The sequence below is a fragment of the Hevea brasiliensis genome, chromosome 3 (genome assembly GCF_030052815.1).
Source record: "Hevea brasiliensis isolate MT/VB/25A 57/8 chromosome 3, ASM3005281v1, whole genome shotgun sequence".
Lineage (NCBI taxonomy): Eukaryota > Viridiplantae > Streptophyta > Magnoliopsida > Malpighiales > Euphorbiaceae > Hevea > Hevea brasiliensis.
Genome location: NC_079495.1, coordinates 90,388,377 through 90,410,426, shown reverse-complemented (window position 1 = coordinate 90,410,426; position 22,050 = coordinate 90,388,377). Strand labels below are relative to the sequence as shown.

General features: G+C 35.4%; 2 protein-coding genes across 3 annotated transcripts; one reads left to right on the top strand and one right to left on the bottom strand.

Moving 5' to 3' along the window:
• Positions 1-8,733, top strand: LOC110666486 (SNF1-related protein kinase regulatory subunit beta-2-like). Its single transcript, XM_021826985.2, has 4 exons — positions 1-666; positions 1,394-1,572; positions 1,737-1,899; positions 8,178-8,733. Exons 1-4 carry the CDS (start codon positions 406-408, stop codon positions 8,502-8,504), a joined length of 930 nt encoding a protein of 309 aa, XP_021682677.2. The 5' UTR covers positions 1-405; the 3' UTR covers positions 8,505-8,733.
• An 81-nt stretch (positions 8,734-8,814) lies between these two features.
• LOC110666485 (oligopeptide transporter 3) lies at positions 8,815-16,956 on the bottom strand. 2 transcript variants are annotated; one of them, XM_021826982.2, is made up of 6 exons: positions 16,296-16,949; positions 15,917-16,014; positions 10,554-11,123; positions 10,120-10,375; positions 9,796-9,978; positions 8,815-9,693 (listed from the first exon to the last, which is right to left on the bottom strand). In XM_021826982.2, the coding sequence occupies exons 1-6, from the start codon at positions 16,809-16,811 to the stop codon at positions 9,076-9,078; spliced, it is 2,241 nt and encodes a 746-aa protein (XP_021682674.1). In that variant the 5' UTR covers positions 16,812-16,949; the 3' UTR covers positions 8,815-9,075. The 2 variants fall into 2 exon arrangements, with proteins under 2 accessions (XP_021682674.1, XP_021682675.1); XM_021826983.2 differs by lacking the exon at positions 9,796-9,978 and having other exon boundaries at positions 16,296-16,956.
• Between the last annotated feature and the right edge of the window lie 5,094 nt (positions 16,957-22,050).

The following is a 22,050-nucleotide window of genomic DNA, read 5'->3' as shown; positions in this document are numbered from 1 at the left end:
ACCCACTGCCACGGCACCCACACTCTCATCTCAATTCTCAAATCCCATCTTCCAAAATCATCGGAAAATTCTTTTTACTTTTCCCCTTTTTTCGTCTTTTATTTTAATTTAATTTTTTAGACCGCTATATGTACCCATGTAGATTTTGCCCATTTCATTTTTTCTACCAAGAATTCTCCGAATTGCTACTCAAAAAAGAAAAAGTGAATTCTCCAAATTAGGCATCTGTGGCCAATTCCTTGATGGGCTGTCGTTGATTTAATTTATTTCTAGTTCATGGGTTTTGGGTAGTAGGTAATGGGTATAAATTCATAATCAGAATCTAGTCACTAATAATAATAATAATAACTTTGATATTCTGTAAAACAATGGAGGTTGATAGATAATTAATTAATTTATTATAATATGGGAAATGTGAATGGCAAAGGAGAAGAAGATGGGGCAAATAGCCCTTCAGGATCAGGTGGTGGTGGGGTTGGAGTAGGGGTTGATGAAAAAGGAGGAGCAGGTGGTGGTGGTGGTGGTGGAGGAGTAGGCAATAAGGGCAGTGTTGCACCAGACAAGGCCCGCCTTGGCCACCTTCCCCCGCCGCCGCCTGAATTGATGGGTCAGTCTCCTCCTCAAAGCCCTAGGGCCACTCAGTTACCTCTCCTGTTCACTCCTCAGGTCAGTTTTTGCTTTTGTTCCCCTTTTGTTTTAATGATTCAATTGTGGGTTTATGTAATTCAATGTTCTGTTTTAACATGCAATAAACTACAAGTTTTTATTGTGCAAGAACATTTACGTTGTTGCCTCTTCAAAGGATTTGTATAGGATTGATTTGAAGAATCATGTACTGATTTGGCTATACATATATCATTGTCATGTGCTAATCTTTTATCCTTCACACACTTTGATATCATTTGCAGGAAAATTTATCATTATTTTGGAAGTCTTTGATTTGAGAAGGTCTTGTATTCATTGGCTATTCTGTGTAGAAAGCATAGGAAGAGGAACATTGTACCCACTTTGAATTTTTGCTTATTTGCATGTCAATTGCATTGGCTTTATGGTTTCTGTGATCTGTGATATCAAATTGACGAGTGGATATGATTTGTTACTATTTCCAAGGCATTTAATAGCTTTTAGCCTCTTGCCATCAATTTTCTATGAAGTGTTGAAATTTGATTTTGCTTTACAGGAAGAGAAATTGTCAGTTTTAAATTCAACAGGATCAAATCTGTCACAAACTAAATTCTATTATATGTTGATGGAATTCAGTGCTTTAGGACCATTTCATTTGAACATGTTCGGTTTACAGGGTATAATATAGTTCTGTTTGGCCAGCTTTTGTGCTTAAACAATCTATATAAATGCTTAATTTTTGTTGTCTTTTGGTTCTTTTCTTTTCTAGGTTCCAGTGGTTCCACTACAAAGACCTGATGAGATCCAAATACCAAGCAATTCATGGATGCAAACTACTGTTGGGTGTGAGGAAATCTGCAATGAGCAAGGAATTCCAACAATGATTACGTGGAGCTATGGTGGCAATGAAGTAGCTGTTGAGGGATCATGGGACAACTGGAAAACAAGGTTGTAGAAATTCATTGCCTTTTTAATAACTAAAAAATTTTGTGTTTTGTGAAATTTAAGGGTTTTTTTTTTTTTTTGGGTGAAGCAAATTAATTTAACTTTGTTTAAAAAAAGTAACCATAGAAGCCACCGAATCTAATATATCCTTTCACTTTGTTGTTCAGGATTCCCTTGCAGAGATCTGGTAAAGATTACAATATAATGAAAGTACTTCCTTCTGGCGTTTACCAATACAGGTTTATTGTTAATGGACAGTTGAGGTACATCCCTGACTTACCTTGGGCTCAAGATGATACTGGCAATGCTTACAACATTTTGGATTTGCAGGTAAACATTTGATCATCACTTCTTTCCCTTAATTTTGCATGTCTGCAACACAAGTGAGTTGTAGTCTAAACCTGTCTCACCAATGTACTCATGTAGAATTGAAATCCAGTCATGGGTTTTAATGTTTTATGCATGAGTACATTGCCGAGATAGCTTCGGATGGATGCTCAAGTCCTCTTTGCTAGTGCACATGAAAACATGTAAGATAATATGAAATTTAAAAAAATGTAAAATTTGGGTGTTAGTTATATCTTAAAATGAAATGTCCACTGTTTTCTTGCTACCCAACCCACTTATTGTAAAGAAAAATGTGAATGAATACTTAGCAAAGGTATTGTAATTGAAACTTTAAGCAATATTGGGAGCTTGATGCAAAATTGGCATATTATTGATATCATTGTTACTACTAGTACTAATGATTTACACTTCTATTGTCATTTTCTTCTCCTGAAGAAACATGAGTTTATTCTCAGAATTGAATGATATAATAACATTGCATCCTCACACATTGCATTTCTTCCTGTGTTGAAAAGTAAATATTGAATGAGTTTTTATTATTTTACCGAGGGTAGACTAAAGATGATAAAGTTAGAGCTTGTTTGGGATTGAGGTTCAAATCTGTTTCCTGTAAGGCACCCTTTTAGATAATGTGGAAAAGGTAGTTTGAAGATGTTTAGCTGTTTTGGAGTTATTATGAGTAAAACATGTCAAATTTAACTTAAAAACAATTTTTAATGGCTCAAAATTAACATTTTTATAGTAATCTTTTTCTCAATAACAACTGAAACAAAATTTCCAAACAGATCCAGACAGCATGATGGCCTTTGCATATGAGATTCTAATAACTCAAAAGAGTTCCTTTGGGAATATTGAATTCTGATATTTCTATGACTTTTAGTATGAAACAATATATAATATATAATACAGCTTATCCTCTTAGTTAGGGTTGTGCAGTTCCGATTCGATTCGGGGTTTGTTTAGGAACTAAAATCGAATTGAAATTTCGGTGTGATTTTGGTTCAATTCTTAGTTGTTTCATTTCTAGTTCATTACAATTCTCGGTTTTTTGATTCCGATTTGATTTGGTACGGTTCCGATTTAGTTCTCGGTTCTTGAAACAATTCTATGCAATTATTTTCATAAAAAGTCATACTTGAATTAGCATTTAAGTTTTGAATTGGGTTATTAATACACCATATATCCTATAATATATCTTTTAACTATTTCTAAATTATATAATTTTTAACTCTAAGGTGTATATATAATTTAGGATTAAGTATATTATATAATAGAGTAGTATAAGTATATCATATAATATATATTTTAATTATTTATTAATTATATAATATTAACAATAAGATACAAAATAATTATGAATTAAGCATATATTTATTATATGATAGTACACTTATAATTATGAAATATAAGGTAATTTAATATATTTATAGTTAAAATTATTAAGAAAATATAGAGAAATGAAATATGATATTAGGTTTTATTTAGTTCATATATATATTATAGAAACTCCGCCTAAGTAGTTTGCGCTTAGCCGGTCCCAAGCCCGGATAAAGGAGGAGGGTTGCGGTAGGTGACAACCAGCGTAAAAATTTCGTCACACCCTATGATATGGATTCAAATGATATAAACGTTGGGGCGTCCTCTACTAACGACGCGCTACATCGGAGCCCGGGTGTAGTGATAAATATGCAAGGGTGTAGGGCGTTCACCGAAAGCGACGCACCATGCCGGCGCCCGGGTGTGGTGTTAAGTGAGCAAGGGTTCCCACATCATGGACGGGTGTGGGTAAAGAAGTTAGTCCATAGGACAGATAATAGAACAAATAGTGGAACAGAACACAAGATAGATATAGAAAACAATAGAAGATATCATAGAAGGAGACCAATTAGGAAGGAGCAGGATAGGAGGAGGATCAGGGTTGGTACTTGGAATGTTGGATCACTTACAGGAAAATTGATGGAGCTTGTGGATACCTTGGAAAGGAGAAGGGTGAATATTGCTTGCATTCAGGAGACTAAATGGGTAGGAGAGAAAAGTAAGGAAGTGGGTAATTCAGGGTACAAACTGTGGTTTACCGGAAAGGAGAGAAATAAGAACGGAGTGGGTATAATCATAGACAGAACATTAAAAGACGCAGTAGTAGCTGTGAAAAGAGTAGGAGATATAATTATACTAGTAAAGCTAGTACTAGAAGGAGAAACAATAAATATAGTTAGTGCTTATGCCCCACAAATAGGACTAGACAAAGGAGAGTAAACAAAGGTTTTGGGAAGATATGGATGATTTAATGCAAAGCATACCGAATGAAGAGAATGTTTTCATTGGTGGAGATTTGAATGGACATGTAGGAAGTGATAGGCAAGGTTATGAGAATGTTCATGGAGGTTTTGGTTTTGGCAAATAAATGAGGAGGGAAAAAGCATCCTGGATTTTGCTATGGCATACGACCTAATACTAGCAAATACCTACTTTATAAAAAGAGAGTCACATTTAGTGACTTTCAAAAGTGGGCAACATAGAAGCCAAATCGACTTCCTCTTAACCAGAAGACAAATAGAGCTCTATGCAAGGATTGCAAGGTCATTCCAGGAGAGGCTTTAACAAGTCAACATAGGTTGGTGGTCTTGGATGTCAAGTTTAGGAACAATTCAAGTAAGGTCAGAAGAAATAGTGTAGCTCGAACAAAGTGGTGGGAGTTCAAAGGAGTAAAGCAAGTGAAGTTCAAAATGAGCTTCTCGAGTCCAAGTATGGAAGCTAGATATGGAGGCCAATGATATGTGGATACAGATGGCATCAAAGATTAGAGAAGTAGCTAGAAAAGTACTTGGAGAGTCTAAAGGACATGGACCACCCTCAAAAGAGAGATGGTGGTGGAATGAGGAAGTACAAAAGGCAGTGAAGATAAAAAGGAATGGTATAAGAAATTACCTAAATGTGATAATAATGAGGCATATGAACAGTACAAAATAGTAAAGAAAGAAGCAAAAGGCGATTAGTCAAGCAAGAGCACAGGCCTTTGAAAAGTTATATAAGAAACTTGGAACTAAAGAAGGGGAGAAAGATATTTATAGATTAGCAAGGAGTAGAGAAAGGAAATGTCAAGATCTCAATCAAGTTAGGTGCATTAAGGATAAAGAAGGAAAAGTGTTGGTAAAAGATGAGGACATTAAAGAAAGATGGAGAAATTATTTTAATGATCTCTTTAATAATAGTCAAAATGGTAATAGCGTGAATATAGATTATAGAACAATAGAAAAGAATGTAAATTGTACGGAAGGATTCGATCTTTAGAAGTAAAGGAAGCACTTAAGAGAATGAAAGTGGGTAAAGCATATGGACACGATGAAATACCAATTGAAGTGTGGAAGTATTTGGGAGATATGGGAGTGGCATGGTTAACTAAATTATTTAATAAGATTCTAAACTCAAAGAAAATGCCTGATGAATGGAGGAAGAGTATTTTAGTACCTATTTTTAAAAATAAGGGAGACATACAGAGTTGCTCAAACTATAGGGGAATTAAACTCATGAGCCATACTATGAAGTTGTGGGAGAGAGTTGTGGAGCATCGACTACGTCATGATACTTCTATCTCTCTCAATCAATTTGGTTTCATGCCCATTGCTCAACTATGGAAGCGATCTTTCTCATTAGAAGCTTGATGGAGAAATATAGAGATGTGAAGAAAGATCTACACATGGTTTTTATTGATTTGGAGAAGGCTTATGATAGTGTTCCAAGAGAGGTCTTATGGAATGTGTTAGAACAAAAGAGGGTATCTATTAGGTACATACAAGTATTGAAAGATATGTATGAAGGAGCAACTACTATTGTGCGCACAGTGGGAGGGGACACAAGTGATTTTCTGATCTCAATTGGATTACACCAAGGATCAGCCATAAGCCCTTACCTTTTTACATTAGTTTTAGATGAACTGATGAAACATATACAAGAGAGTATTCCTTGGTGCATGATGTTTGCGAATGATATTGTTCTGATAGATGAGACACGAGAATGAGTCAATAGGAAGCTAGAACTTTGGAGAAGTACTCTAGAGTCAAAGGGTTTTAAGTTAAGTAGAACGAAGACAGAATACATGCATTGCAAGTTCAGTGAAGGCCAAACTGGTGATAGGGAAGGAGTTAGTTTGAATGGAGTGGTACTGTCCCAAAGTAATCACTTTAAATATCTAGGCTCAGTCCTTCAAGTAGATGGGGGATGTGAGGAGGATGTTAGTCATAGGATTAAAGCCGGATGGTTGAAGTGGAGACGTGCCACGGGAGTTTTATGTGATCGTAAGATTCCCAATAAATTAAAAGGAAAATTTTACCGTACCGCCATACGACCGGCTATGTTATATGGTAGTGAGTGTTGGGCACTGAAAGAGTCGTATGCATATAAGATAAGAGTTGCAGAGATGAGAATGTTAAGGTGGATGAGTGGCCATACTAGACTAGATAAAGTCCGTAATGAGAGTATTAGAGAAAAGGTAGGAGTGGTGACAATTGAAGATAAGTTGAGAGAAGGGAGATTGAGGTGGTTTGGTCATGTGAAGCGTAGACATACGGAGGGTCCAGTTAGACAAGTAGAGCACATTAGGTTAGAGGATAGAAAGAAAAAAAGGGGTAGACCTAAATTAACTTGGAGGAGAGTAGTACAACATGACTTAGAAGCATTAAACATTTCTGAGGATTTAACCCAAAATCGTTCAGAGTGGAAAAAGCGAATCCATATAGCCGACCCCAAATTTTTGGGATAAAGGCTTAGTTGAGTTGAGTTGAGTTGAGTATATATATATTATAGAAAAACTTATGTATAAATTCGATTCTCGGTTCAGTTTCGATTTGGTTTCAGTTTGATTCTTAGTGAAAAACCAAGACCGAACCAAATTATCAAAATAACTTCGGTTTGGTACGATTTCTATCGATTTGGTATGGTACTTCGGTTCAGTTTGGGACCCCAGAGAACAGTCACAGTCCTACTCTTAGCTGAAGCTCATTGATCTTTTACCTTTTTTGTATAATTGAAAAATAATGAAAATGGAAATTGAAAGGAAACCATAGGGTTTGTGTGATGATGACCTCATGAACTGCAACTTTGTGATTTGGAAACCTAGGATTTTATAGTCTCTCAGCAAGTCAGAATTAAAGTATTTTCATTGTACACTTTAATATAATAATTTGATTAAACCTGTGCAAACTTAAATTTGTTGAAAATGCTCAAGAATTATAAGGAAAATCTCAGTTCAACCAGTGATAATATATATTTTAAATTCTCAAGGTAGAGTATGAACTAACTTGGGCAATGAAACAATGCTTAGAAAGATTGCAATGGTTATAACATCATTGAAAGTTTAACTTTGCTAACATCATTGAAAGTTTAACTTTGCTTTCTCTATAGATTTTTTTTTTTTGTGCTGAATTTTTATAAAGCTTAACTTTGCTCTCTCTAGAATTTTTTTGGTGCCACTGAATTTTTGTGCTTAACGTGTCCATACAAATCATTGTTTCTCAGGTCAGGTGTAATCTAAGAATATTCAATTGCTAAAGATAAGCTTTTGTTTATGTCCTGCAGTTTTATACTAAACAACACAATGCTGTACTACTCCTGAAATGCCATTTAAGTGATTGTTCATAATGATTTCTTTTTTAAATAGTACAATTTTATTTGAAAACAATGCTATAGTGTACTTCTCTGGCTTTAGCTTATTGAAATGTCAGTTCTGTCGTTACGTTTTCATTCAAATTCTATATTTTTGTTTAAAATGGTGCTACTGCCTATGACTCACTAATAAGATCTGTTTGTTGTGCATTTATCCCTAGTGTATTTTCTGTCGCTGTTGTTGCAGATAGAGTGGGTGGCTTTGTTCATAAAATTGACTAATGAGGCTAGTTATTGAAATGTTTTTCCGCGTGTTGGAATAGTTAGATGATTGCAATTATGTGTGTTTATTCACATCTGTGCTAACATACAAATGGACATAAGCAAGCATTTCTTGTCTCATAGTCATGTGGGGTCAACGGAAACAGCCTATCTGCAAAGCAGGGGTAAGGTTGTGTACATTGACCCTTCTCAGAGCCTACAAGTGTCAGATGCTTCGTGCACTGAATCACCCTTTTATTGTCACGTAGGTCCGATGCTTAGCTCCTGCTAGTGTTTTTCTGTTCTGGCAGTTCCTCTAACTAAAAGCATGTTGGGTAATAAGGATTAGCACTTGATAATTTGGTGCCAGTCAATCAAGTCTATTGATCCTTTGGCAGGATTATGTTCCAGAGGACCTTGAGAGTATGTCTAGTTTTGAACCGCCTCACTCTCCAGAGTCTAGCTACAACAATCTGCAACTTGGAAATGAAGATTTTGCAAAGGATCCACCACTTGTTCCTCCAAACTTACAGATGACGCTGCTTAATATGCCATCATCGTACATGGAGATTCCACCTCTTTTATCAAGACCCCAACATGTGGTGCTTAATCATCTCTACGTGCAAAAAGGGAAGGGTGGCCCTGCGGCGGTGGCACTTGGTTCAACACATCGTTTTTCAGCTAAGTATGTGACAGTGGTGCTCTACAAGTCCTTGCAGAGGTAATAATTTTTTTTTTAGCATCTATGTTGGTTTTTAGTCTACAGTCACGGGACATAATCAATATAATTATTAAGAGGAAAAGCTACAACAGTGGCTTAAGTAATCCCAAGGGATCTTTCACGCGATGCAAATGCTTGATGAACATTGGTTAGGCAACCTATTACTTGTTTTGGTTTTCCATATGTAGAAATTATTCTTCTAATATTACAAGACTACGTATTATTTGAATTTATATGAGGGTGTAAGAGGAGTTGATATTCTATTATTCTGTGCTTAATCTCAAAAACACAACTGAATCAATTCAGAGAATAGATTAAGACAGAAGAGATGCATTTTCATTCCTTACTATGTTTCGAGCATGGCGCAGAAATAAAGAAAAGCATCAGAAATACATCTGCAATACTTGGATAATGGATTCACCATTTTCCCAAAAAGGATATGAACCACACCAAAGCTATGCCAGAAGCATGTATAAAATATACAAGGTAGTTATTTGAAGGTCTTTTTCTGCTCCACTGTATTTCCCTTCCCTCCCTCTTTTAGAACTACGCCAACTCTGCCTGCTGCTACATGTCTACCTAAAAACTGGGCAACCTTTGACCATGATGCCTGGTGCCGTTGGACATGTAGCCAAAGGACAGTGATCAATATCTGTACCCCACCACTTCAAAATTTTTCCTTCATTTTGCAGAGCAAAGAACAATAATACACCCATGAAAGCCGTTCCAGCATCCAATGCCGCGGACAGAACATAGTTATATTTCTGCCACCAGCGTTTGTGATATCGGAATACAAAGTAGTTGAAGATTGTTCCAGTGATAAGCCAACTTGCTATGTTGGTGGGAGTTGCAGGTGGCATTCCAGCAAAACCATAAGATATAACTGGTATATTAATCAATGGAATCCATGTCTTCTCAGGGAACATTTTGCTCAGTATCCAAACAGGTACTGGCAAGAAAGCACCAATGAGGAATAACCATACCAGATTATGGTACATCCCTCCAGGTCCGAAGAGTCTTCTGGGACCAATCAGGCCCCAGATGACTGAAGCATCGAAAGTGACTCGGTATTTAGGACAGGTCCAAGGACTTTCAGGATGGCTTCCTTCAACATCACATATGTTTTCAATATTCTCCAACATCCACCATGCAACTGCAAGATTGACAGTACCAGCAACCAAAGTTCCCACCAACTGAGGAAAACCAACCACCAAATTATCAGCATTTCACGCTTTAAAAAAAAAAGAGCGAAAATTTTTGAATGCTCAACTGCACAAGTTTCTGAGCTGCAGTACCTGAGCTACATACATGCAGCGTGGTGGTATTTTCATGTAATGCCCAAGTTTAAGGTCAGATAAGAAAGAAAGGGCATGGATTGTGCTAATTCGCCCATAAATCTTGAAAAGCAAATTTGCAATGGGTTTTCCTGGTAGTACATACCCAATTATGAACTGCGCTATTATATCGTATCCTGGTTGCTGCATTGTGGAGACAAGAACATAACAAGACCCAAAAAAAAAAATTAGCATGCAATTTGTTTTGTATTCTGATTGATGTTTAGCTCCCTATGTCTAGAGGGCAAAGAAGAGTAAAGACCAAGGGAACATTGATTGGATTACCTGGTTGGTAGTTGCTTGAATGACCCCAATAGGAAGAGTAACAATCCACGCCAAGCCAAAGGCAAAGATCATACCCCACCATTGAAGCTGCACATCTTTATGCCACACAAAGGACATCAATAGAGATAGGACAATGCTCCCTACCAATAAAATTAAGAACCACCATTCAGGCACTTGTTTGTAACTTTGCATCAATTTTGCATGAATGTCCAGTTTCGCATTCTTCATTGCTGATCTACTTTGCCTCAAAATATCTCTAGACAATGGAAATCACTCATTATGTCAGTCTTCAAGATTCCTGTCTAAAAGGCATTTACATTTCATTAAGAAGCATTGTAACTTTGAACAAAATTATTATGGCTGTGTCGTAAAATCTCGAGTTTGAGTCTCAGTGGGAGCCAAATAATGAAACTTGGAATTAGAAAGCAGCCTACCTTCCATGAAACAAAGCCACATGAGTGAGAGTTGCGGTAAACCTTGCAAATCCTGATCCAATGGAGAGGGCAAAGAGAGGGCTAAGATAGAGCTTCCCATAACTATCATAAGCAGGAACATTGAGTTGATAATCAGGGGTTAAGATCTTTGTGGTATCATATTTGTTTCCACTCGAAGTGAACAGCTGATTGGAAAATATTGGAAACTTTCGAGCATCAAAAGTGTTATACTTCCAATAACACAGAGGGACTATTATGTAGATAAACATGACAAATCCAATCCCAACATTGAGAATGGATGACCAGGGCGTCACCAGGGGGCTGCCATGGTATGCTGAAATGCCAGCCCAATCAAGGGTGAAAGCACCAATTCCTAGCCCATGGTAACCTGATCCTATTTGTTGAGCTGTGATGCTGTGAGGCCATATCCAGCAGACCCAAGAGAAAAATGTCAATATTGGGAACAAGTAGCCAGGGAGTGCATAATAAAGAAAGCTTGCTGTCATCACTATAAGGAAGAATCGCATTCGAGTCATTCCTTTCCTTCTCGGTTCCTTTTCATGAAGAGCTCTGTGAAGTCAGACAAAGTTGTTGACATTTGATAAAAAAATAATTCCCATTGAAATTAAAAGCCAAGCTAATATCAGTTTATACATAAACGCATACATCATTTGGTCCACAAAGCACATCATCATATAAAATAAAAAACAGAAAGGTATATTTCAGCATTTGCCGAGAATATTTTAATCCCTCTAAGCTACAAGGCCAGACATTTTAAAAGTTCTCAACTAATAAGCATACTATTGTCACCTATTAATAAATGAAACTTGTGAGAAGTGAAGAGTTAGGGCTCTCGGGTTTGAGTTTCTAGAGATCCAACAATATGGTGAGAGTTCTTATTATTTTAGTGATAGATATTAAAGAGAAAGGCTACCCCATTGTGCAGCTCATAACGCTCACAACCCAATTAGCCTCATTGTGAACATCCCAAAAAGAAAAATCCACATTGAGCACTAAAGTGAGGCTCATACATATGTAAGAGAAGAAGCATATGCTCCAGGAGCATTGAATAATCCTTCTTTGCACACATATTCACATAATTATTCCAAACCAAAGAAATTTATCAAATTATTAGTAAAACTCAACTCAACTCCACTAAACTTTTATCCCAAGAATTTGGAGTCAGCTATATGGATTCTCTTACTCCATTCTAAACGATTTTAAGTTAAATCCTCAGAAGTGTGTAATGTTTATAGGTCATGTTGTACAACTCTTCTCCAAATCAGTTTAGGTTTATCTCTTCTTTTCTTTCTATCCTCTAACCTAATGTGCTCTACTTGTCTAACTGGAGTCTCCGTATGTCTACGCTTCACATGACCAAACCACCTCAATCTCCCTTCTCTCAATTTATCCTCGATTGGCATCACTCCTACCTTTTCTCTAATACTCTTGTTACGGATTTTATCTAGTCTATTATGACCACTCATCCACTTTAACATTCTCATCTCCGCAACTCTTATCTTAGGCACATACGACTCCTTCAGTGCCCAACACTCACTACCATATAACATGGCTGGTCGTATGACTGTACAGTAAAATTTTCCTTTCAACTTATTCGAAATTTTGCGATCACATAAAACTCTCGTACTCTCGTGGCACTTCTCCACTTCAACCATCCGGCTTTAATTAATCCTATGACTAACAAATTCTTAGTAAAATATGCTAAGAAATTTTTGATGCTTTGTTCAGCTTCAATATATATATTTCACATCTTATTCCATTATGAACTTCTTTAACTATTGAATTTGAACCACAAAAAGTCATTCTTTCAAAAGATTGGGTTCTCTATTAAAGTATCATGTTTTTATCAACTAAAGTTTAAAAATTCAACTGATTCATCCAAACTTGCTAGAGTAATCACTCAATAATAGTTGAGGTTTCATTCTCCACAGACAAAGATTGAACACAAGGTTCTAAAACTTAGAGGATAGAAGCCTCTTTTATTTTCCTACTTTTTCTTATCAACCAAAACTCCGCCTAAGTAGTTTGTGCTTAGCCGGTCCCAAGCCCGGATAAAGGAGGAGGGTTGCGGTAGGTGACAACCAGCGTAAAAATTTCGTCACACCCTATGATATGGATTCAAATGATATAAACGTTGGGGCGTCCTCTACTAACGACGCGCTACATCGGAGCCCGGGTGTAGTGATAAATATGCAAGGGTGTAGGGCGTTCACCGAAAGCGACGCGCCATGCCGGCGCCCGGGTGTGGTGTTAAGTGAGCAAGGGTTCCCACATCATGGACGGGTGTGGGTAAAGAAGTTAGTCCATAAGACAGATAATAGAACAAATAGTGGAACAGAACACAAGATAGACATAGAAAATAATAGAAGATATCATAGAAGGAGACCAATTAGGAAGGAGCAGGATAGGAGGAGGATCAGGGTTGGTACTTGGAATGTTGGATCACTTACAGGAAAATTAATGGAGCTTGTGGATACCTCGGAAAGGAGAAGGGTGAATATTGCTTGCATTCAGGAGACTAAATGGGTAGGAGAGAAAAGTAAGGAAGTGGGTAATTCAGGGTATAAATTGTGGTTTACCGGAAAGGAGAGAAACAAGAACGGAGTGGGTATAATCATAGACAGGACATTGAAAGACGCAGAGTAGTGTGTGAAAAGAGTAGGAGATAGAATTATACTATTAAAGCTATTACTAGTCTGAGAAACAATAAATTTAGTTAGTGCTTATTCCCAACAAATAGGACTAGACAAAGGAGAGTAAACAAAGATTTTGGGAAGATATGGATGATTTAATGCAAAGCATACCGAATGAAGAGAATATTTTCATTGGTGGAGATTTGAATGGACATGTAGGAAGTGATAGGCAAGGTTATGAGAATGTTCATGGAGGTTTTGGTTTTGGCAGTCGAAATGAGGAGGGAAAAAGCATCCTGGATTTTGCTATGGCATATGACCTAATACTAGCAAATACCTACTTTATAAAAAGAGAGTCACATTTAGTGACTTTCAAAAGTGGGCAACATAGAAGCCAAATCGACTTCCTCTTAACCAGGAAGACAAATAGAGCTCTATGCAAGGATTGCAAGGTCATTCCAGGAGAGGCTTTAACAAGTCAACATAGGTTGGTGGTCTTGGATTTCAAGTTTAGGAACAATTCAAGTAAGGTCAGAAGAAATAGTGTAGCTCGAACAAAGTGGTGGGAGTTCAAAGGAGTAAAGCAAGTGAAGTTCAAAAATGAGCTTCTTGAGTCCAAGTATGGAAGCTAGATATGGAGGCCAATGATATGTGGATACAGATGGCATCAAAGATTAGAGAAGTAGCTAGAAAAGTACTTGGGGAGTCTAAAGGACATGGACCACCCTCAAAAGAGAGATGGTGGTGGAATGAGGAAGTACAAAAGGCGTTGAAGAAAAAAGGAACAGTATAAGAAATTACCTAAATGTGATAATAATGAGGCATATGAACAGTACAAGATAGCAAAGAAAGAGGCAAAAGGCGATTAGCCAAGCAAGAGCACAGCCTTTGAAAAGTTATATGAGAAACTTGGAACTAAAGAAGGGGAGAAAGATATTTATAGATTAGCAAGGAGTAGAGAAAGGAAATGTCAAGATCTCAATCAAGTTAGGTGCATTAAGGATAAAGAAGGAAAAGTGTTGGTGAAAGATGAGGACATTAAAGAAAGATGGAGAAATTATTTTAATGATCTCTTTAATAATAGTCAAAATGGAAATAGCGTGAATATAGATTATAGAACAATAGAAAAGAATGTAAATTATACTAGAAGGATTAGATCTTTAGAAGTAAAGGAAGCACTTAAGAGAATGAAAGTAGGTAAAGCCTGTGGACCCGATGAAATACCAATTGAAGTGTGGAAGTATTTGGGAGATATGGGAGTGGCATGGTTAACTAAATTATTTAATAAGATTCTAAACTCAAAGAAAATGCCGGATGAATGGAGGAAGAGTATTTTAGTACCTATTTTTAAAAATAAGGGAGACATACAGAGTTGCTCAAACTATAGGGGAATTAAACTCATGAGCCATACTATGAAGTTGTGGGAGAGAGTTGTGGAGCATCGACTACGTCATGATACTTCTATCTCTCTCAATCAATTTGGTTTCATGCCCGGTCGTTCAACTATGGAAGCGATCTTTCTCATTAGAAGCTTGATGGAGAAATATAGAGATGGGAAGAAAGATCTACACATGGTTTTTATTGATTTGGAGAAGGCTTATGATAGTGTTCCAAGAGAGGTCTTATGGAATGCGTTAGAACAAAAGAGGGTATCTATTAGGTACATACAAGTATTGAAAGATATGTATGAAGGAGCAACTACTATTGTGCGACAAAGTGAGGGGACACAAGATATTATTCGATATCAATTGGATTACACCAAGGATCACCATAAGCCCTTACCTTTTACATTAGTTTTAGATGAACCGACTAAACATATACAAGAGAGTATTCCTTGGTGCATGATGTTTGCGGATGATATTGTTCTGATAGATGAGACACGAGAAGGAGTCAATAGGAAGCTAGAACTTTGGAGAAGTACTCTAGAGTCAAAGGGTTTTAAGTTAAGTAGAACGAAGACAGAATACATGCATTGCAAGTTCAGTGAAGGCCAAACTGGTGATAGGGAAGGAGTTAGTTTGAATGGAGTGACACTGTCCCAAAGTAATCACTTTAAATATCTAGGCTCAGTCCTTCAATTAGATGGGGGATGTGAGGAGGATGTTAGTCATAGGATTAAAGCCGGATGGTTGAAGTGGAGACGTGCCACGGGAGTTTTATGTGATCGTAAGATTCCCAATAAATTAAAAGGAAAATTTTACCGTACAGCCATACGACCGGCTATGCTATATGGTAGTGAGTGTTGGACACTGAAAGAGTCGTATGCATATAAGATAAGAGTTGCAGAGATGAGAATGTTAAGGTGGATGAGTGGTCATACTAGACTAGATAAAGTCCGTAATGAAAGTATTAGAGAAAAGGTAGAAGTGGTGCCAATTGAAGATAAGTTGAGAGAAGGGAGATTGAGGTGGTTTGGTCATGTGAAGCGTAGACATACGGAGGCTCCAGTTAGACAAGTAGAACACATTAGGCTAGAGGATAGAAAGAAAAAAAGGGATAGACCTAAATTGACTTGGAGGAGAGTAGTACAGTATGACTTAGAAGCATTACACATTTCTGAGGATTTAACCCAAAATCGTTCAGAATGGAAAAAGCGAATCCATATAGCCGACCCCAAATTTTTGGGATAAAGGCTTAGTTGAGTTGAGTTGAGTTTTCTTATCAACCAAATAGGCATTCAGAGAGAGAATTTTAAGGAGAAAAACAGACCTAAATAAAGAAACCTGAGCAAGATTTGAAGGCCACCACATTTCAACAGGATCAACAAGATATCTCCTGAGCATCCCAGCCCATCCATATCCCAATATCTGCATATCATGCAAATGGAAAGGAAATTAAGACAATAGCCAAAGAAACAGAACTTCTCATTTAAAAATTGAAAAAAAAAAAAGGTATAAAGAGATGAATTATTAAAATGTAAAGTAAGCAGTGATTATAAGCAAAACAATGAAAATGAAACCTTTCTGCAGCCAAAGGGAATAAAAAAATTCAGAAAACACTTCAATTGAAATCAACTGCAAGGTAGACTTTTTACCAGCAGAGAAGAAGAAAAAGCAAAGAAAAGACATAAAGAATTTAAGATGCCTACCTGAGTAGTCAAGACTATGAGGAGCCCACAAAGAAAATTGAGGCTCTGGTTGTAATAAGCCTTCATAACAGTAATGGCACCAATCGAGTAGGCATCTCCCCCACCATAAGACACACCACAATTCGCAAAGATAGTGATGATCACATGCTCTTTGATGTTAAAAGGTCCAGGATTCAAAGTAAAACCCCACCCGAAAATCTTATACTCCTTGGTAGGAAGAGTCCTGGCCATGAATTTGCCTATGGGTAGGACACCAATTTGCATGAGAATGGCTGAGATTGTGAGAGGCTGAGTACGGTAGGTGAAGAAAGTGTTTAAGAATATAAGGAGAACACATGAAGTTAAACCCAGAAACCAAGCACGAAATGTCATCACTGGGAGTGTTGGGTCATCGGTTTCCGGCACCACCAAAGCCACCTCCTCTATAGGACACCTTTCGTGCTCTGTTGAGCCTCCGTTGGCTGCCTTTTCACCTTCTAAATCACCATCACCATGGGTTTGGCTCTTGCTCTCCATTGATGACCACCAAAAACAGATGCAAGAAGTCCTCTCTCTCCCTTTCTTATCTGTAGGCCGTGGCCAAGAATGATACTCTTGGATTGAAAAGCGTAAGAGCAGAGTGAGTTTGTTTTATAGGAGAGATGGTGGTGATTAGTTTTATGACTAAAATGCCCTTGTGAATATTTTTTCTTTAAGATGATTTGGAGTCGCCATGTTGGTCTTTAAACGCAAGCATCCTACGAGTGGAAAAATTGTACAGTGAAGGATACCAATATCTTACATAAAATAATAAAAAATTAATAAATATATAATTTTTTCTCATAAATGATTTGAAATTTAAGATAAAAGATGATGAGATTTAAATTCAGATTGAATTTTAATAAAAATATTTTATAAATTGAAATAATTTAATTATTTTTTAAATAAAAAATGAAATATTTATAAATTTTGGATATGGATGCTAATTTAGTGTTCCATAAAATTAAATGGTGAAAAAATTATATGTAAATTTTAATGAATTTAATATTAAAGCTTAGTTGTTGCTTAAGTCCTCAAGTCTCCCTTAGTCTTCTTGGACTGGAAGTATAATTGGGTTGTCTCACTGACTAAATTATTTCCATTGTATGGACTATAGTACCCTTCATGTCTCTGTTAACACTTGACGAATAGGACATGAATAATTATTTAATTATATTTTAAGGAATACTTATCTTATTATAATTCAAAACAGCCCCTAATATAAGTTTTTATAATTAATTTCCAAACTTTTTATCTTGCCCATTAGTTATTGATATCCATAATTAACTTCATGAAATTTATCATTTTTAACAAAATATTTGAGAATATTGAATTATAAATAATTCAAAATAAAATGGAATTAATGATAATAATTTTAATATTAATGATAATAATTTTATTAAATAAATACATTATTGAATTAATGTCATATAATGATTACTTCTAATGAATGTCTTAATTTAGTATTACCTGTTCTGATAAAATTTCAATTTTGATTCAATTTGATTTGATTTAATTTTAACTAACTTCAATAATTTTTTTTATTTTAAATAAAAAATTTAATTTTAATTCAAAATCGAATCGATCAATTATGATATGACTCAGTCACAATATAAATCAACTACAATTTTGGTAGATTTTAGTTGATTTTAACTCAGATTATTTAATTTCATCTTGTTCTAATTTTGATATGATCCTTTGATAAGTCTATTTATAAATGATCTTAATTTAATAATAAATTAAAAACTCTCCTATAAAATTTAAATTTGAATTTTAATAATAATTTAATAATTTCTTATTTTAATATATAAATAAAAGAAAAAAAAAACCCTAAAAATTCCTCCAATTATGATAAATTATTTTATCCAATCCATCGAGATTCGATTCTTGTCATGGTATCTAATAATGTTGAATCTAAATGTGAAACTCCTAAGATAAAGTTTTATTTTTTTATTTATTTTTTTTAATAAATTCTTAGCTCTGCTTCTGCAAAGACAAATTGAAAACCATAATTAAAATCTAGTGTACATTATTTTAATTTATTTTTCTTGGAGGATGTTGATGGATTTTGGATTATATCATTTAACATCCTACAATAGGAAGGAGAGGGGAAGGAGATCAGAGGGTCCACTTTTAACATTTGATTCTCTTCGCATGTGAGTGAGAGTTTTCCAATATGTAATCAAATATAGCTGCCAACCATATGTCACTTTTATATTATAAAATAAAATTTAAAAAAAATAACTCTTTTAGGCTTTGGAAAAATGGCTTTTTTAAAAGAAATATTATTTTCAGTTATTTGATATAAAATTAAAAATTAATTAAAATATGTATTTTCCTAAACTTGAAGAGTATTTTTCTATAATCAAGAAAATAATTTTCTGTCATATTTTTATTTTTTCTTCTAAATAATAAAAAAAAAGAAAAATAAGAAAAAATATATTTTTTTTAAACAAATGGAATCTAAATTTTTAAATTGCTTTCCTAATCCGTAGTATAGGGTGCACTAAATTAATTATATGAAAGGCTAACTTTCGGCATTAATATTAATAATATTGTTTTCTAAAGTATATTATTTTATAATAAAAATATTAAATTATTCTTAATAATTTCATTGACTAATTTCTTAACCTCCAATAAATCTATAGAAAACAACTCAAATAAAATGGACTTTACATCTCATTTACTGTGTGAGCATTGCTTGTTATATATATCAAAGACATTGTCTTCTTTCATATCTTTATATGTTAACTAGCGTATAATTAATGTGGGATATACAAGAGCTCATAAAAGTGAGATATTTTTTTATGTCGTTTCCTTTTGGACAGCTTACCCATGTGTTATGCTTTGTTCTGCCGAGCAGGTGGGGTTCTAAACACTTATCCATATTGAATTTTTCTAGTCTCGATTTAGTCCATTATAGACTCAAAATATAAAATATATAATGAAACTCATTTATTAAATATATGAATCTTATATATTTACATGTTAAATCATAACAGATCAGATCTAAGTAAAAATTTTTTGTCCATATTATGGCGATGGAGGTGGAAACACAATTTCATGTCTTCAAAAAGTGCCCTTGGGTGTGTGGTGTTTAGCTGCTTAAACTTTTGGATTTGTAAATAGATTGTATTGTTGTTGCTTCTCCACTTGAATGATTCTGGAAGCTTTCAAGGGAGCTGAGTGCCGATGAGCTGAAGTTGTTTGTTTTACTATTGGGTTTATTATTAAAATATTGTTAAAATAAAATGTATTGTAATGTGAAGTTAGAACTATACCTAAATAATGTCGTCCGTTATAAAATGTGAATTTAATTAGTGTTTTTACAAGTAAGTTATTTCGTTAATATAAAGAGGAAATATTCAAGAAAATACCACTTCAATTGGTATTTTCATAAGCAAGCAAGTTATATCGTTATTATAAAGATACAATACTCTAAAAATAATTAAAATGGTATTTTCTTAAGCATTTTCTCTCTCTACAATGATAGGATAACTTGCTTATTAAAAAACCAATTGAAGTAGTATTTTTCTAAGTATTTTTTCTCTTTATAGTGATGAGACAATTTGCTTATAAAAATAACAATTAAAGTGGTGTGTAATACCCTAAATTTATACACCGTATTCAGTATATTTTAATAAGAAATTCAAATATTAAATATGACATATAAATTAGATTAAGTGAGGGGTTAAACTAAAAGTTTGTAAAAGATATCTATGGACTTTGTTGCAAAGATAATGAAGTTTAGGGGGAAAATTGAAAATTTTGAACTCGCCATATAATTGAGTTTAATTAAGATCATTAAGTGTGATTAATTAAGTTAATTAATCACTAATTAAATAGGACAAATGACAAAGTGACACATACTAAGAAAGGGATAAGTATCCAAGGCATATAAAATGATAAAAATTGTCTTCTTCTTCCTTCCATCTTCAGCTGAACCCCTCTCTCTCTACTTCTCCATTTTTCTTTCATCCAATATCAAATATAAACCCTAATTCATGCATCTAAGATGATGTTTTGTGTTGGAATTGAAGAAATTAATAATCAACACATGAAATCAAAGTGAAAGGGAAGGAAGAATCAAGAAGTTAGTGAGCTGATTTCAAATGGTAGAATTGTTGGTGTGGAACCAAGACCAGAAACTGAATTGGCTTGGGATTTTTTGATGAAAAGTTGTATCTAATAAAATGACATGTTATGTAAAGTTTGTATTTTGCTTAAATCACTTTTGGAACAATTTTTATGTGACGACTATGGAATAATCAGATTCAATTGAGATATAGTCCTTATCACAGGCTGTGAAATTACAGGTAACTCTCCTAATTCAGCCGTTATGTTGCCGGATCGTGGGTTATTACAATTTTTGGTATCAGAGCCTAAGTTTAGGCGATTCTAGAACTAGATAAAGGAAATGTTAATAAGTCACATTGGGTATAATAAATAGGATTTGTGTGACTCTAATGCAGATCTACTCTTTTGTTTATTGTAGGGATTAGGTATGGATCCCGCCTCTCAATGAGCCATAGGTGAGGCTGCAGAAAGTAACAGCCCCACTAGTGTGGACAACATAAACCCCAAAAATGCTCCTCCATAAGCCTCGGCTAGCCCATCTAATCAAGGCTAGAATGTTTTGTTTTAGTAAATACAGACTTCTTCAAACAAATGACAGGGGCTATCCCATAGGCTCCACAGAAAAGCCATCTAGAAAAACTCAGGAAGTATGAGGAGTAGATTTTTATGGCAAGAAGGATGATGATCCCTCCATTGTTGAATTCTGGTTGAAAAGGACAACAAGGGTTCTACATCAGTTTCACTGCACACCATATCAGAGTTTAGAGTATGCAATATCTTTGTTATAAGAAGAGGCATACCAGTGGTGGTTGACAGAAATTGATCATGCAGAGAATGCGCAACCTCCATAGGATATTACCTAGGATCTTTTCTTGGCTGAATTCAGAAAGAAATACATCAGTTGACAGTATTTGGAAAACAAGAGGAGGGATTTATTCAGTTGAGGCAGAGGCTATTATCAGTCAATTAGTATGAGAGAGAATTTATCAGATTCAGTAGATATGCTAGAGAGATAGTTGCCACTGAGGAGATCAGATATAGGAGGTTTGAAGATGGCTTGAATGATTACCTCAGACTCCAACTGACTAGTATGCAGATAGACGACTTCTCCATATTGGTGTTAGTTGCCTTAAACATTAAAAGAGTTAAGGTAGAAGAACAAAGCAAAAAGTATAGAGATCAGAAGAGGGGATAACCGAGCAGTATCTTCTCTAGTAATAAGAAAATGAGGGGAACTTAGAGTTAGACAGTAGCTCACAGTACTAGGTAGGGGACCCTATTTAGGCATGGCCCACAATAACAGGGTTCTATTATAACAGCCCAGCCCACTGGTAAGTATTGTCTGCTTTGGCCCAGCCCACCTCTAGGTCTCACGGGCCAAAGCGAACAATACTGACTAGAGAAGGATCGAGCTATTACAATTTGGTATCAGAGATAGGTTTCCCTCTAGTATGGTGTGTGGTGCGAGGACGCACCAAGCGAAAGCTGGTGGGTTTGTCAGGACCCAGGGATGGGGTTGGGACGTGCTTGTTCAACTAGTCACACACTAGGGTGGAACTTCGTGTCCCACATCAAAAATAGGAAGAAAAGATTTAGGCCATATATGTGGGAGCCTTCCTCACTTGGTCAGCATGCTTTTGGGAATGAAACCTCCCAAGGG

Coding starts and splice junctions, on each gene's coding strand:
- LOC110666485 (XM_021826982.2), bottom strand. CDS start 16,811: ATGGAGAGCAAGAGCCAAACCCATGGTGATGGTGATTTAGAAGGTGAA. Junction 9,979..10,119: donor TTCAAGCAACTACCAACCAG/GTAATCCAATCA, acceptor TCCACAATGCAG/CAACCAGGATACGATATAAT. Junction 9,694..9,795: donor GCTGCATGTATGTAGCTCAG/GTACTGCAGCTC, acceptor GGTTTTCCTCAG/TTGGTGGGAACTTTGGTTGC.
- LOC110666486 (XM_021826985.2), top strand. CDS start 406: ATGGGAAATGTGAATGGCAAAGGAGAAGAAGATGGGGCAAATAGCCCT. Junction 1,573..1,736: donor TGGGACAACTGGAAAACAAG/GTTGTAGAAATT, acceptor TTTGTTGTTCAG/GATTCCCTTGCAGAGATCTG. Junction 1,900..8,177: donor ACAACATTTTGGATTTGCAG/GTAAACATTTGA, acceptor ATCCTTTGGCAG/GATTATGTTCCAGAGGACCT.